Source organism: Malurus melanocephalus, unplaced genomic scaffold, assembly GCF_030028575.1.
Source record: "Malurus melanocephalus ecotype Western Australia unplaced genomic scaffold, MMel_1.1 scaffold_18, whole genome shotgun sequence".
In the NCBI taxonomy this organism is placed as follows: Eukaryota; Metazoa; Chordata; class Aves; order Passeriformes; family Maluridae; genus Malurus; species Malurus melanocephalus.
In genome coordinates this window covers 3,969,941-3,985,662 of record NW_026623250.1, presented here as the reverse complement: position 1 = coordinate 3,985,662, position 15,722 = coordinate 3,969,941, and the positions used below count along the sequence as shown (strand labels likewise).

Here is a 15,722-nt window from a genome sequence, read left to right as displayed (position 1 = left end):
TGTACTCTAAAAGTTTCCTGTCTTCTGTGGCAAGTCACTTTTGGTAAGTGACGTAACTTTTATTTTTCTCTTTACTATTAATTTGTTACAAATAGCAGTAGCTGAAACAGCTACTGATGCTATCGTTAAGTGGCTTCTGCATCCTGGAATGGCCTAAGTGCTACTGCCCAGTCCACACCCTAACATTTAAGACTGTGGAAGCTTTAATTTCAGCAGGCAGAGGGATGACTCGAGGTTTTTAAAAGTTAAAMAAATGTTTAATTAGTCTGTTAGGTCTGGTGCAACTTTTCATCACTTTGAAAAGTGATCGAGCAGTCAACTTTTTGTGTCAATAAAAACGTATTATTCTGCGAGAACAGGCAACTAATCAGACCAAGTCAAGAACATGGGTTCAAAAATTAAGAGTAAGTCTAGTCTGCCCTTTCTTTTATTTCTCAGAAAAAGTCTGTTATACCGAAGAGCACTTAGGTTACAGTTTGTGCCTGCTTCTTTTGAATCACATTTCTGTTTTTTTCTGTTCCTTCATAGTAAATCAAATGCAAGCTTTTAACATATGATTATGCATGCTAAAGTGTTCTTCTAAATAGCAAGGGGAGTTTACAAACATTAGTTTCCATTGCAGCCTCACACTAAGGTTATGGATGGTGAAGAGATGCCAGCGTCATTCAAAAATAAAAAGGGAAGCAACTGGGTTACGTGGCTTAATCTGATGTTTAGCTAAAGACGGTGAAGGCTAATGAGTGGGTGTTGAGCTTGTGTGTTAAAATAGCCTGAARAAACCTGAACTGCACAAGTTAAGGAAGTTGAAATGACTCAATCTATAGCTTCTGTTACATGTGACACTAGTGCAAGATAAACTTTRTTGTCTGTAATCGAGCTCTTCCTCAGTTGGGGCCAAGACCTCTTCATGTACTGATTGCATTATTAAAATTCAGTATCTGTTCTTGGAGTGTYTGCTTAGCAAGGACTGTCAGCTTAATAGGAGGAAAATACTAGGGACTTAGGACTTCCATTTACTAATTTCATGGCATCTTTCTTAATTGCAACGTTCCTTCTGATTTTCAGTGCCATTATTCCTTTTATGTTGCTGATGGCTGCAGTCTCCTTCCAAGCCATTAAGTGGAATACATTTGTTAGCTTTAAAAGGGCTCTCCACTTGAATTATTCCTCTGCCAGTGCCCTAAATGATGCCTGAGGTGTTTACGCGTGAGTGCTCCTCGCTCGTAGATGATACCCAATACGCTTGTCTTGGTGCGTGTGTTTATGCCATTTGAAGACACTGACTTGATTCAGCTGCACCAAAATGCCGCTGCATACAGCCCTGCAAGTCGGGTTAATTGCCGCTCTTTGAGAGAGCGGTGAGGTTGGTGCGGGCGCAGCCTCAGCTGTGGGGCTGTATCCCGCTCCGCCCCAGCCCGGGAGGTGGGGTGGCCGCAGGGACGGGCGGGGGGTGCTCAGGGATGACAGAGGCGGCTCCGGGGGCGGGCGGCTCCGGGGGCGGGCGGCTGTCGGCGCTCCGGACAGTGCACAGCACCCGCCCGCGGGCGGCCGCCGCCGTGTGGGACAGCTACGGCAGCCCGAGCCCGGCACCGCTGGCCCCGGCGGCCGGGGTGGGGGTTTCTGGCCTTCAGAATTACAGGAAAAAGCRTTACTTGTGCTCAGCCGCGCAGCTTCCTATTTTGTCCGTCCCTTCGCAGTCGCCGGCGGCAGAGGCTCCTTTTAAATCAAGCTCCCGTTCTGCAGCTAAGGTAAGTGAAAAAGATGTTTTCTGCAGAGGCCCCTGTACTCATTTTCGTTTATATGAAGTGTGGGAGRGTGTGGAACTCTTCCCCGGATGGTCACTCACGTGGATCTCTAGCAGTGAAACTTGCTTGCATTTGCGTCTTTCTGGCCATTCATCACAGACTTGGGGCAGGACATGCTTCTGTATCTCTCCGGGCCAAAAATCTCCTTTTGGTTTCGTTCTTTCAAGTCCGTGAGACCATGTGAATTGAAMCTTTCTGTTTAGCTCGTTGCTTTTATCTCATTTTGTAAAGAATGGGATACAGATCCTTGGCAGTGGTTTTCTTTTTGTGTGTAATGCTTAAGAGTCAGTTCTCAAAATGYTTGCAACATATGTAGTCATCAAAGGAAGTAAAAGTTCTTACTTAACTGCTCTCTGCTTAATCAGTTTGTATTCACTCAAATTTTCTTGAAGTGATGTGTCAGATTTAAATGCACTGGCCCCAGGTTTGTTAATGTCTGCAATTTCTGCTTTCTGAGGAAAAATTTTTTTGTAATGAGTTGGCATATGTATCCATTGAGTATCATCTTCATGCACTTAAATTGGGGGATGTCACTTGCCTTCTGACCCTTAATGGACTGTATGATTGTCTTTTGGAAGTGGAGGGTCTGGCATACAAGCCCTAGGAGTGGCTGAATGAGTTGTGGGTGTTTAGCCTGCAGAAAAGAARGCTCAGGGACAGTTTATCACTCTCTACAACTCCCTGAAAAGTTGYGGTGAGATGGGGATGAACCTCTTTTCCCAAGTTAKAAGCAATAGACGAGGAAATTGCCGCAACTTACCCCAGGGAAGGTTTAGATTGGATATTAGGAAAACTTKCTTGTCAGAAAGAGTTGTCAAGCACTGGAATTGTCCAGAAAAATGGTGAGGTCACTGTTCCTGGGGGTATTTAAAAAGTGTGGATGTGGCACTTGGGAACATGGGTTACTGCTTGCCAGTGCTTGGTTGATGATTGCACTTCATGGTCTTTTTGAACTAAAATGATTCTGCKATTGTCTAACATAGTTAGAATCTAGAAGTTGGATTGCATCTATGAATTAAGGCACGCATTGGGGAAGAGAATGKTTTCATGTTTGAAGGAAGCTTCATGTATTGGGCAGAAGAATGGAGTGGTCAGTTCAGATTTTTCTGTCAGGTAGAGGCTAATTAGTAACAAAACAGGTCTCAAAAGGGATAAAAAGGGAGAAGAAAACTAGGCATAGAGGTTGCAGTACTGAGGATTAAAGATCTTTATTTTTGTATAGTAATCTTATAAACCTGGTGAAATTTTGCATTATTGCTTGTAATAATTGTAATTGCTTCTAGGGAACATTTTCAACTAAAAAATGGCATGCAAAATTACAATGGCAATACAAAAGATGTCAAAACATCTTTTGTAGGTCCCATGGAGCCTAATTGCTCGCTAACATGCAGTGTTTTGCCTTGCAGTTTTGGCTGAAATATATAAGTATTTTTAGTAAAGTTTTCAGCATAGATAGTGAAGAAAAGCAGGATATATAACCTTTACAGGCTGATCTGAAGTAGCAGGGTGCTTCAATGAGTCATGGGTTTATAATGTTTTCTAAAATACATGATTAAATGTCCTTTTCAGAATGATGCATTACATGTACAGGTAAGCTTCAGGGCCATAGTTTTGAGTGTAAAGAAAGTATGAAAGTGAAGTTTCGTTCTCATTTTTTTCTCTTTCTCGTATGTCTGTGGGAACATGGTCTTAGCTGCATTGTATTCTGTGTTCTCCCAACACTTGCAGTACTGCTGTAGTACAGGGATTGTAACTATATTCTGTGTTTTGGGGTTGTATCTGATTCCATAACAATCCAGGCAAGTTTCTATTTGCTTTCTTCCAAAACATGTTTTGTTAACATTATTTAAGTAGATATGTGTTTTACATCTAGTTCCAGTCTTAGTTTGGGGGGCAAGACTGGAGAAAGTGAACTAATGCTCTGAAGTAGTAGAATCTTCCTTCTGATTTTCTGACAGGTGTACATTCTGTACAGGTTGTAGATTGAAGCCACCCAAATCTGACCAAATAAGAGATTTGGGTCTGGCTACCCTCTTCTCAGAGTTAACTCTCTTCTACAGAGTTTCTGTAGAGCTCAGTGCATGGGTCCTCCTACCCCTGCCCATGCATTTTGCTCACCTAGTTGCTTGCCACAGCAGAGGCAACTTGTTCTCCATCAACAAAAATGGGCACAAAGGCAATCATTGTCTAATAATGTCTTACCAACTGAAAATAYCTGAAATTATGAAAAATCATCTCTCAAAGTAGACTCTTGTATCCCAAATAGACCTYGTAGTCAGACTGTATAGACACAGCCTAAGAAGGAGGTTTGCTTCTGCTTAAATTGTAGCTTTTTTTGTAGTCTGTTTTTTTTTCCTCAGTACAAAAAGAACAGGGAATGACATTGCCACTCTAAGACCAACATTCTGTCTGGTAATATAATCAACATTTAGTTCTAGTGATACTAATGGCATGGACTTTCTTCTAGTGAGCATTATCAAATTGGATACAAAAATATTTTATGTATTTAAAATAAAAAACATGACCCATTTGTAAAGATGAAGAAAGCAAATCTTGTTTTGTGTTTGTAACTTTAAGCTTTTCCCMAAAAAAATTGTTTCTTGAATGAAGAACAATATATTAATTAGCAAATATGTCTCTGTTTTGCTGCTTTTATCTGAAAATTTTATATCTTAATATTAACATAGAGGAATTTTTTATGCTTGTTCAGAGAATGAGTGATATTCTGTTTTTCCCCTATTAGTATCAAGCTCATRTAGTTAAAAATTTTATTTAAATTCMAATGTAACAGCATTTTGTATTATAATGTGTTATAATTGTATTATAATTCAATGTRCTGTTTTATAAGAAAATGAAGGGTTTATCAAAATACATTTTATATCTGTAACTCCAGGGTATACTAAGCAAAATAATTGTTATCAGCAGTTATTAGCAGAACTGATGTTTCCTGGTCATTATGTCCTTCAGAATTTTAGAAAAAAAGTATCTTACCCTTTTGAATCTACATTTTCTCTTTGGRGGCTGAAAGAGGAAAAAATTGTTTTCCTGCATTTTCAGTTTCTAGTTGATTTGCAGCTTTTAAATTAACAAGTTGTTGAATGTGATGATGGTGATTTTTTTTTCTGTTACAGCGTTCTTAGATCAAGTTTCTGTGGTCAACAGTTGATAYAGCATTTCGAGAGCCTCACCATGTGGCTCCTTTAGATATGTCTGTAAGCTTAATAGTTTTCTCAATAAATATGTGTCATTTTAATTTATTTCCTTTATATGGTGTTAGTAGATTAYGATACCATTAAGTTTTCAGGTAGGCTGTCATAATTTGAAGTATATGTGGGTTTATTTTCCAGAAGAAATTGCACCTAATACCTATTTAGATCAAGTTCTATTTAAAGGTTAACATTTTAAATAATATTCGTCCTCATCTGAGGTTCAGCTGCCTATTTTTGGCTCAGTCAAAGACTCATTTGTGAAACCAGTGTGCCCAGGATCTTTCATCACAATGTCTGTAATTTTTCCCATAGATGGGCTTGTCAGTGCACAAGTTACAGGGGTTAGAGAGCTGGGGAAGCCCATTAGCTATCCCTCAAATTTACTGCTTCTTCCGCTATGTTTACATGTCATTGTCTTTTTCTGACCCAATGTAGAAAACCCTCTTCTTTCCTCCTCAGATATTCACTGGTACTCACCTTTTGTGCAGTCCTGACCAATCACGAATCTGATGCCGCCTGTTACCTAAAAAGGATGCTGAAATATGTACTTGCATGATTTGCCTGAAATGTCATCTTTCCCTCCAGGAAATGCTGATGGATTTGAATCTTGGAGTTCTGAAAAGTGATGGTATTGCTTTTCCAGATGCGTTTTGCAGAACATCAGGTCAATGGGGTTCAATGGGGCAGARTAGAGATTTAGGCTCCTGGCATTCAGTATTTGCTTGTTGGGTATAGGGCGAGGTCTGTCTCTCCCTATGGCAGCCAGCAAATGAAGTAAAGACTAAAATAAAAGATAGGAGTGTCTATTCAGCTTCTTTCCTCTTTCCTAGTTGTTAGGAGAGTGTCAGACTTGGTAAGAAAGAATTTTGTGTCACATTCCAGCAAAGATGTTAAAAATTCTTGAAAATGACTGGAACAAAGAATGGTGCTGAGTGGTGCCATATCCAGTTGGCAGCTGATTGCTAATGAGGTTCCCCAGGGCTCAGTATGGGGCCAAGCGCTGTTCAATATCTTTATTGTTGATCCTCACAAGGGGATCAAGTGCACCCTCAGTAAGTTTGCTGATGAAACCAAGTTGGGTAGGAGTTGATCTGCTGGAGGGCAGGAAGGCTCTGCAGAGGGATCTGGACASGCTGGATCCATGGGCTGAGGCCARTGGGGTGAGGTTCAACAAGGCCAAGGGCYGGGTCCTGCCCTTGGCTCACAACAACCSCAGGCAGTGCCACAGGCTGGGACAGAGGGGCTGGAAAGGACCTGGGGGTGCTGTGACAGCAGCTGAACATGAGCCAGGGTGTGCCCAGGTGGCCAAGAAGGCCARTGGCATCCTGGCCTGGATCAGCAATGGTGTGGCCAGCAGGAGCAGGGCAGGGATTGTCCCCCTGTACTTGAGGCATTGTGTGCCTCAAGTCCATAGATACATTGCAAGGAGAACAAAGACTGGGGATAATGTGGGCCMTCTTCAGGAGGAAATTGAAGACATTGCTGCCCTGGGCAAAGAGAAGGCTGAGGTTTTTGACAATCTCTGTGCCTCAGTCTTCAACAGCAAGTGCTCCACCCACATCACTCAAGTTGAGAAACGCAAAAACAGGAACTGGGAGAATGAAGGCAGAAGAGACTGCTAAACTGCTCTCCCTAATTTTTCATAATTTGAAAAATTATGGTAGTCTAATGAAGTCCTTGATGACTGAAAAAGGGACTTTTATAACCACCATTTTAAAAAGGGACTGCTGGAACCCAAGGAATTCCAGACCAGTCAGTCTCACCTCTGTGCCAGGACAGATCATGGAGCAGATTTTCCTGGAAACTATAGTAAGGCACATGGAAAACAAAAGAGGCGAATGGTGACAATCAACATGGCTTTACTAAAGGCAAACCATGCCTGACAAATTTTGTGRTCTTCTATGATGGGGCTACAGCTTTGCTGGACAGAGACAGAGCAACTCGCATCATCTACTCGGATTAGTGCAAAGTGTTCAATGCTGTCCTGGAGGCCCTCCTTGTCTCTATGTAGGAGAGACATGGATTTGATGCATGAACCACTCAGTTGACAAGCAACTGTCTGGATAGCCATACATAAAGAGTGGTCAGTGCCTCACTGTCTGCATGGAGGCCAGTGATGAGCGGTGTCCCTCAGGGGTCGGTCCTGGGGCCAGTACTGTTCAACATCTTGTTGGTGGCATGGACAGTGGGATCGAGGGCACCCTCAGCGAGGGGGCTGATGACACTGAGCTGTGTGGGGCAGCTGATACATGCTGGAGGGAAGGGATGGCATCTTGAGAGGTGGGGCCATGCAATCTCATGGAGTTCAACAAAGCCAAGTGCAAGATCCTACCGCTGGATCATTGCAATCCCAAACACACCTCATGTCTCTGGGCAGAGATGTGATTGAGAGCAGCCCTCAGTGGAAAGGTTTTGGGGGGGATGGCTGATGAAAACTCAYCATGAGYTGGCRGTGAKTGCTCACAGCCCAAAAAACCAAGGAAATCCTGGGCTGCATCMAAAGGASCRTGGCCAGCAGGGTGRGGGACGGGTTCCACCTCTTCTCTATGCTTGTGAGAYCCCACCTGGAGTGCTGCACTCCAGGTGGGGTCTCACAAGCATAGAGAAGGGGTAGAACCCCTTCCTCACCCTGCATCCAGCTCTGGTGCCCCCAGCATAAGAGGAACAGGGAACTGCTGGAGCAARTCCAGAAGAGGCCATKAAGTTGATGAGAGGACTGGAGATCCTCTCCTTCGAGGACAGGCTGAGAAAAAGCTGTGATTGTTCAGCCTGGAGAAGAGAAGGTTGTGTGGGGATCTCATAGACACCTTCCAGTATTTGAAGGATCCTGCAGGGAAGCTGGAGAGGGTCTCTGACAGGAACTGGAGTGACAGGACAAGGAGGAATGGGTACACACTGAAAGAGGGCAAATTCAGGCTAGGTATCAGGAAGAAATTCTTTACTCTGAGGGTGGTGAGACATGGGAAGAGGTTCGCCCAGGAAKTTGTGGATGCCCCATCCCTGGAATTATTCAAGGCCAGGCTGGATAAAATCTTGAACAACCTGAWSTAGAGGAAGTTGTCCCTGAACATGGAATAGAGGGTTAGGACTAGATGATCTTTAAGATCTCTTCCAGCACTTAAAATTCTGTGATTCAATGACTCCATGACATGCTGTCTTTCCCTTTAYAGATGTGGCATGTTCTTTATTCATRGTGTAGCATCTACACTGCATGCAGAAGCATGTGTTTGTGTCTTAAAATTGGGTCTGAATGGAAAAAGTTTTCATGTCCTGACATGTCGGAGAAAGGCAATTAAGAAATGGTCTTAAATACAGTATGSTGAAAGGTTGCTTTGGGTAATTTTTTCATTTAACTTCTTGAAATTTTTAAATCATGTRTCTTCCAAACACTGGAATTTAATCAGAAGTATTGAAACAGCATTCATTAAGTATGTTACACCTATTTTCTTTATTTAATGTGACCCTTACTAAGATCACATCTTCCTACAAGAAATTTGGTTTTCATGAATTAATTATTTTATCTGTTGAAGAAGACAGTTCTGTTCATTTTTATTTAGTTATCAGAATTTAGCTTTTATAGACATCTTTAAGTGAAACATGAATATAAGGTGTAATTTTCACTCAGTTCCTTTATCACTTTTACATGTACCACCTCTTCTGTAAACAGCCAAGARCTGTTTTGTCATGTATCAGGACACTGCTTGAGAGTTGAGCAGCATTGTAACCTGCTGAGTCACTATCCTGGCTTCTGGTGGGTGGTAACTAGCAGCTGGCAAGTCAAATAAACAGCTGCTAATTGATATTGGAGAAAGAGAAAGCAGGAGGACTCACCTACACTAACCGCTCACATCTRGGAAGAAAGGTATGGAGGTCTCTCTCCCCAGTTCTCTATCTCACCAATTCTGATTCTTGTCTGATCAGGTAGGAAGTTGCTTACATTTGCTAATGTAGTACAAATACTTTCTAAAGTTTTCTGCTATTTCGGCAAGTTGAAGTGATTTATTTGTGGCTGCACACTAGATGAGCACTAGATGAGAGAAAGAAAAGGTACAGGATGGATACAGGATGAGGAGCACCTACTGGGTGTGGATGGGATCTTTCACTATTTAAGCTTTCTGGTGTGTGTGAAACTAGAATTTTATGAAAGCTTCTCACTTGGCATTGCAGCCAACTTGGCTATGCCTGTTCTTGCAGTGCTGTCCTCCACTGTGGTGAGATGTCATGGTATGTGGTATTTTCGGCACAAACTTTATTCAAAAATGCTTTCGTGACTCGCCAACGCTTCTGAGTTCAAATTCCTTCCTAAAAAAGTGTGGGATTGCTGGAACTAGTTAAAGGAATATGATTAAAAAAATGTTTGTTTTATTCTTGGAAACAGCTGAAGTATTTTGGCTGAAATGCAGCCTCTTCTGTCTCACGTCACCTCAAAAATAGCAAGAGAGCATGTATAGGATATATATTATTACGGGGAATAAACAAGAGGAGTTAGAGCCATGCACGTGCCCGCGGGGCTGTGACCTTACTGGCATARTGCAGAGGTGGTGGGATGGTTGYGATGGCTGAKTGCTGCAATGGAAGSATAGCGGCTGTTTGGGAAGGACAGGCAGGGCAGATGAGGAGAGGCTGTGCCTTCCATGCCGTGACCAGCTGGGGACACGGAGCTCTGCCTGGGGAGGGATGAGGAACTGACCGAGAGCTCAAGGGAGGGCAGGGACGGGGGACATCGCAGTAGGGTCTGTACGGGACACCTGACCCAGAAGATGGAGCAGATGAGGCCTTCTACAGACAGAGAGGAGCAGCCTCAGGTTCACAGACCCTGGTGTTCATGAGGGTCTTCAACCTCCMCAGTGTCTGTTGGAGGGACAACAAAGCTGCGCATAGGCAATCCAAGAGCTTTTTGGAATGTGTTGGTGGTAACTTCCTTCTCGAAGTGATCGCATAGTCAATGAGGAGAGGTGCTWTGCTGGACTGTGTTGTCACCAACAAGGAGGGGCTGGTGGGAAGATGAAGCTCAAGGACAATCYTGGCTTCCATGACCATGAAATGCTGGAGTTTGCTCGAGATCCTTGGGGAGCAAGGACAATAGGCTCATTACACCAGACTCAGGGGAGCAGACTTCAGCCTCTTCTGGAACCTGTTTGGTAGAATACCATGGGATAAAGTGCTGGAGGGAAGAGGGGCTCAAGTGAGCTGGATGATATTCAAGCATCTTCAAACTCAGGATTGATGCATTCCAACAAAGAGGAACTTGGGCAAAAACACCGGGAGGTCTGCTTGGATAAACTCAAACACCAAAAAAAAGTCTACAGGGTGGAAGCAGGGACAGGTAGCCTAGGAGGATACAGACAGTAGCCAGGGATCAKGTTAGGGAAGTTTAAATTCGGAGACAATTTAATCTGGCTAGGGACATCAAAGGCAATGAGAAAAGCTGCTGGTGTTGTGCTGGTGCAGAATACTTTTTTTTTTTTAATTGCCATAAATAGTGTAATTCATCTTAACTGCTTTGAGAACAAGAACATGCACCTTGGATGAGTAAGTTGTAATAGATGATGTACTGGTTTTATTTCTTGCTGGCACATATTGTACTAYTGGCTGTACTTTAGGAATATGTCACTGGACAAACTTGTCCCTCATTTTTCTCTCTAGTCCATGTGTCCTTTTMATTTTTTTCTCCTGTTTTTTACTGTCATAGCCTCAAGTTTATAAAATTATTCTCAAGACAAACTGAAAATAATATTAGAGTTCTGACAGAAACTGAGCACAAGACATTGTTTTTATCATATTTTTCTTTTTTTTTTTAATTTTTTTTAGCAAATCGAAAAGGTTTTAGTGGCAAACCATAGCATAAGGCATACCCCTATTGTCTATTTCCCAATTACAGATCACTGTTCTGAACAGTGACTTGGTGCACCTGCTTCCTAGTGCTGTTTGAACCTGTGGGAGGAGCAGATACCTTGTTGGGATTGAGAGCTGCTGGTGTAACTGTTTTAGGGAGATAGTACTTGACTCCCACGTGGAGCCTGCCTGCGACACAGGTTTGATGGAGAGCTGAAATTCCAGGTAAACCCGAAAGCCTAATGTGAAACAGGGACCCTAACTACCTGCAAAATAGTAATGCCTACCCATTGCTTATGAGCGTAATGGCAAGAGCTACTTGTCCTGGAAGGAGGAATACGGGGCTCTACACCCTCATGTGGTGAAGGGGATCTGACGCTTTTATTTTCTACAGGCACGTCTGCTTACTAGCCAAAAGAGGAGTGTGGGTTGCCATTCGTGTTGGAGTTGGGTCACTTTACAGGGAGGGGTTCTTACAGCCAAGCTGATGTAGCACAGGCTGGATAAGCATTGAGATGTGTTGGAGGCTAAGGTTTTTGGTTTTCTGTTTTTTCTGTTTCTTACGGAATTTCCCCTCATTTTGTTGCTTAAGGAACAATAGTGATTAAAGGTATTTAAGASAGACAAAAGGAGTTGCCAAGTTCAGGGCAGGAGGGCACCTGGTTGCACTTCTCTTTACTGAAGGTTTCTCTGGGAAGAGCAGAGATACCGTGAAAATGGGCTGGAGCAGCTCCTAGCTCTCTTGCTCTCCCAACTTYGGAGCAGGGTGGTCAAGCTGCTGCCTGGGGGGCAAGAATTTGCTGCCGCCACCAAGCCCAGCRTCCTGCTTTTCTCTTTCTGCGGGCAAGTGTTCGCGCGTAAGAGTGGCCATTGCACTGGGACATTTTTAATATCCTACCTCACCAAAGGACCCTTCCCAACCTGCTGGGGTGCCTCAAGGAAACCCCGGGATCCCTGAGCACCCTCCTCCTCCAAGGGAGTYTCTCTCAGCTGTGYTGGGGAGCCGGATGGGCACTGCCCAGCCCCCGCTRTTTCCCTGCCACTGCTCTGAGGTTTCTTTGCCACACTGTAACTCGCATCCCCGTCCTGCCGGGAGCCCCCCGCAATAGCTGCCGAGTTTTCCTGATACATCTCGTCCACCACGMCGGGACTTTGCTCATCCCTGCCTCCCCAGCTTGTTACTCCCAGTTCCTGCTACAGCTTCTTTCACTATCCATAGAGGGCACCAGGATCGGCTTCCGCCGTGAGCTCATAAGAGAAGCCCCTTCTCCACCTTTCTGGCCGCTTGCTATCGCCATGGCCGTGAGGGAAAAGGCCGGGACCCCCTGCGCCACAGCGCCCCCTGGCGGCCTGGAGGAATCCACGCATGCCGGGAGCGCCCAGCGCCCCCTGCCGGCCGTGGCCGGAGCTGCAATAGCGGGGAAAGGTGCCGGCAGTCGGGAGTGCTGCTGCCCCACTCGTGGGTTTGTTCACTGCTGCCCCACTCGTGGGTTTGTTCACTGCTGCTCCGCTCACGGGTTTGTTCGCTGCTGCCCCGCTCGTGGGTTTGTTCGCTGCCGCTCCGCTCGTGGGTTTGTTCACTACTGCCCCACTCGTGGGTTTGTTCGCTGCTGCCCCACTCGTGGGTTTGTTCACTGCTGCCCCGCTCGTGGGTTTGTTCACTGCTGCCCCACTCGTGGGTTTGTTCACTACTGCCCCACTCGTGGGTTTGCTCGCTGCTGCCCCGCTCGTGGGTTTGTTCACTACTGCCCCACTCGTGGGTTTGTTCGCTGCTGCCCCGCTCGTGGGTTTGTTCGCTGCTGCCCCGCTCGTGGGTTTGTTCGCTGCTGCCCCACTCGTGGGTTTGTTCGCTGCTGCCCCACTCGTGGGTTTGTTCGCTGCTGCCCCACTCGTGGGTTTGTTCGCTGCTGCTCCGCTCACGGGTTTGTTCGCTGCTGCCCCGCTCGTGGGTTTGTTCGCTGCCTCTCCACTCGTGGGTTTGTTCACTGCTGCCCCACTCACGGGTTTGTTCGCTGCCGCTCCGCTCGTGGGTTTGTTCGCTGCCTCTCCTCTCGTGGGTTTGTTCACTGCTGCCCCGCTCATGGGTTTGTTCACTACTGCTCCACTCGTGGGTTTGTTCACTACTGCTCCACTCGTGGGTTTGTTCACTGCTGCCCCGCTCACGGGTTTGTTCGCTGCTGCCCCACTCACGGGTTTGTTCGCTGCTGCCCCACTCACGGGTTTGTTCACTACTGCTCCACTCGTGGGTTTGTTCACTGCTGCCCCACTCACGGGTTTGTTCACTGCCGCTCCACTCGTGGGTTTGTTCACTACTGCTCCACTCGTGCGTTTGTTCGCTGCTGCTCCACTCGTGGGTTTGTTCACTACTGCTCCGCTCACGGCTGCTCTGCTCACGGCTGATCCGCTCGTGGGTTTGTTTGCTGCCATTGTTGTTGTTTGCCATTTTATATGTACTAGTAAAGAACTGTTAATCCATTTCTCATATCTGTGCCTGAAAGCCCCTTAATTTCAAAATTACAGTAGGGAGGGAATGAGGTAATATTTTCCATTCCAAGGGAGGCTCCTGCCTTCCTTAGTACCTTTCAAACTTAGACAAGGTGGAGTAAAAATTGGTCTAACAATGGGCCCACACATTGGTGATCAGTATTGTGGAGTCYAGTTGGAGACAAGTGACTAGTGGTGTACTCCAGGGGTTAGTACTGGATCAGTCCTATTCCATATTTTTGTTAATGTTATAGGTTAGACTACTCTGGCAGAGTGTGCCCTAAGGCAGTTTGCTGATGACACAAAACTGGGAGGGGTGTCTGATACACCAGAGGGTTGAGCTGCTGTGCACAGMAAACTTGGCAAGCTGGAGAACTGGGCTGACAGGAACTTAATGAAGTTCAACAAGGAGGAGTGACAAATGCTTCATCTGAGGARGTACAGCCCCAGGCAGCAGTACAGGGGCCTGGCCAGGTGGAGGGCAGCATCACAGAAAATGGCCTGGGGATCCTGAACACCCAGAAGAACATGAGCCAGCAATGTGCCCGTGTGACAYGGGCTGGTTTCCTGGGCTGCACTYGAGCTGCAATCAGTGGGTCAAGKGAGGAGATCCTGYCCCTCTGTTCAGCACCACTGACACCATACATGGAGTATTTTGTTCTGGACTTCCCATAGCAAGAGAGACGTGGATGCTCTGCAGAGAGTTCAGGGAATAGCCACAATGATGATTAATGTACTAGAGCATATGTCATGTGGAAGCTGGGACTGTTCAGCSTAGAGAAGAGAAAGCTCTGAGATCTCATCAGTACCTGAGGAGAGGCTTCAAAGAGGATAGAAACAGAATCTTTCCAGTGGTAGRACCTGGGGCAGTGGGCACAAGCTGGGACAGGAAGCTCCCCTCAAACATCAGGAAATACTTTTCTTTTGCCGTGAGAGTGAATGACTGCTGCTTACCCAGGGAGTTTGTGGAGTCTCCAGAGGGAGATCTTCAAAAGCTGTGTGGGAGCTGGCTCTAGGAGCCTCTGTGAGGGTAGGGAGTTTGGATCAAATGGTCTGTCGGGGTCCCTTCCAAACATTCTGTGATTCTCTATGTGCTGACAGCAGTGCTTGAGGCAAGGAGAGTGCTTGATTTTTTTATTTTTTTTTTCTCATGGAACTCTAGATTCAGCTGTCCTTTTAGAAGAAATTAGTCTACTACTTTGCTTTCTCCTTCTTAACCTGGAGTTTGAGGTTTTTTGGCTGCACAAAAGGTCARCTTCGAAGAGAAAGCCAAAGAGAGGTGTCTTCCTTTGTCTTTGCAGAGTGTACTCAGGTCTGCTGCTAGTGACACTTAACAGGCATAAAACCAACATGAATTCACCCTCTTTTGGGTGAAAAGTGACCTGAACTATTGTCCACTTCCTGAACAATTTCTTTGTTAGKTGGTGATCCCTGAGATAGGCAGATCATTCCTTCTTCTGCAATAGCCTTAATTTTCTAAAGAATTCACTAAATGAATCTGCTTAGAAAAGACGAGGAAGGATGAATGTCAAGTGAATGGGGATACATTTCTTACCAGTTAYTTTATTATGATCTCCTTGGAAGGTAAAGCACTTGCAGAAGTGGTTTAGGTATACTTATCATTCTCTTTGTTATAGGAAATTACAGGAAAACTTCCTCAAGTGTCTCCATTGTTCAGGAAAGTAACACTTAGACAAAGCAATACTTCACTGGAATACACGTGAGAAAAGCTGAATGACATTATTAACTCTTACACAATTGCTGACTAAGTATTTCAAGGGCATCTTTGCTTGGAATAAATTATTTTTATTTTTGTTTTGTGACAGCATTTTCTGCGTGTAGTTAGTGAGAAGGAAATGTCTGACAATTTGATTTGGATGTTTGTCCTGCTCTGCAGCTCTGTAGCAGGTATGTTTCTGGATTATTAGCACTTGTCTTGCCATAAGAAAATTTTTCCAAAAGGTAACATTTTCCAAATGAAATTTCAGAGTTCGTAAAGCAGAAAAAGTGTATTTTGACAGTATAGATATAAAAATGAATTTATGGTAGTCTTGATGTCCTCTTGTTGACAGATTTATTTAGGAAATATAAATTATTATATTTAATAATTTCAAATTAATGAAATTTGGCTTCAAGAAATAAGTAGCAGCAAAAAAAGTCAGACAAAACCAGTTCCTTCCAGGTCTCTAATGGGTGATTCTCGCACTGCTTGGTAACTTTATGCTGAATTAATTTATTCAGTCCATTTAGGTGTTTTTCTGTTACATGTATTTTGTATACAATTCCTGCATTGTGTCTTGGAATCTAAGTTCTARGAGGTGTACAAACACTAATGAGATACTGAAATATATTACAGCTTAGTTGTAAATTTTAAACTTACTCATTTAAT

General features: G+C 44.5%; 1 protein-coding gene across 1 annotated transcript in view; it reads left to right on the top strand.

The window, feature by feature from the left end:
• The first annotated feature begins 1,508 nt into the window (after positions 1-1,508).
• IL31RA (interleukin 31 receptor A) overlaps positions 1,509-15,722 on the top strand; it is a 36,507-nt gene continuing 22,293 nt past the window's right edge. The window contains exons 1-2 of the mRNA XM_057389680.1: positions 1,509-1,748; positions 15,160-15,241. Of these exons, the coding sequence (XP_057245663.1) occupies positions 15,190-15,241 (52 nt within the window). The 5' untranslated portion in view covers positions 1,509-1,748; positions 15,160-15,189. The remainder of the gene's footprint in view (positions 1,749-15,159; positions 15,242-15,722) is intronic.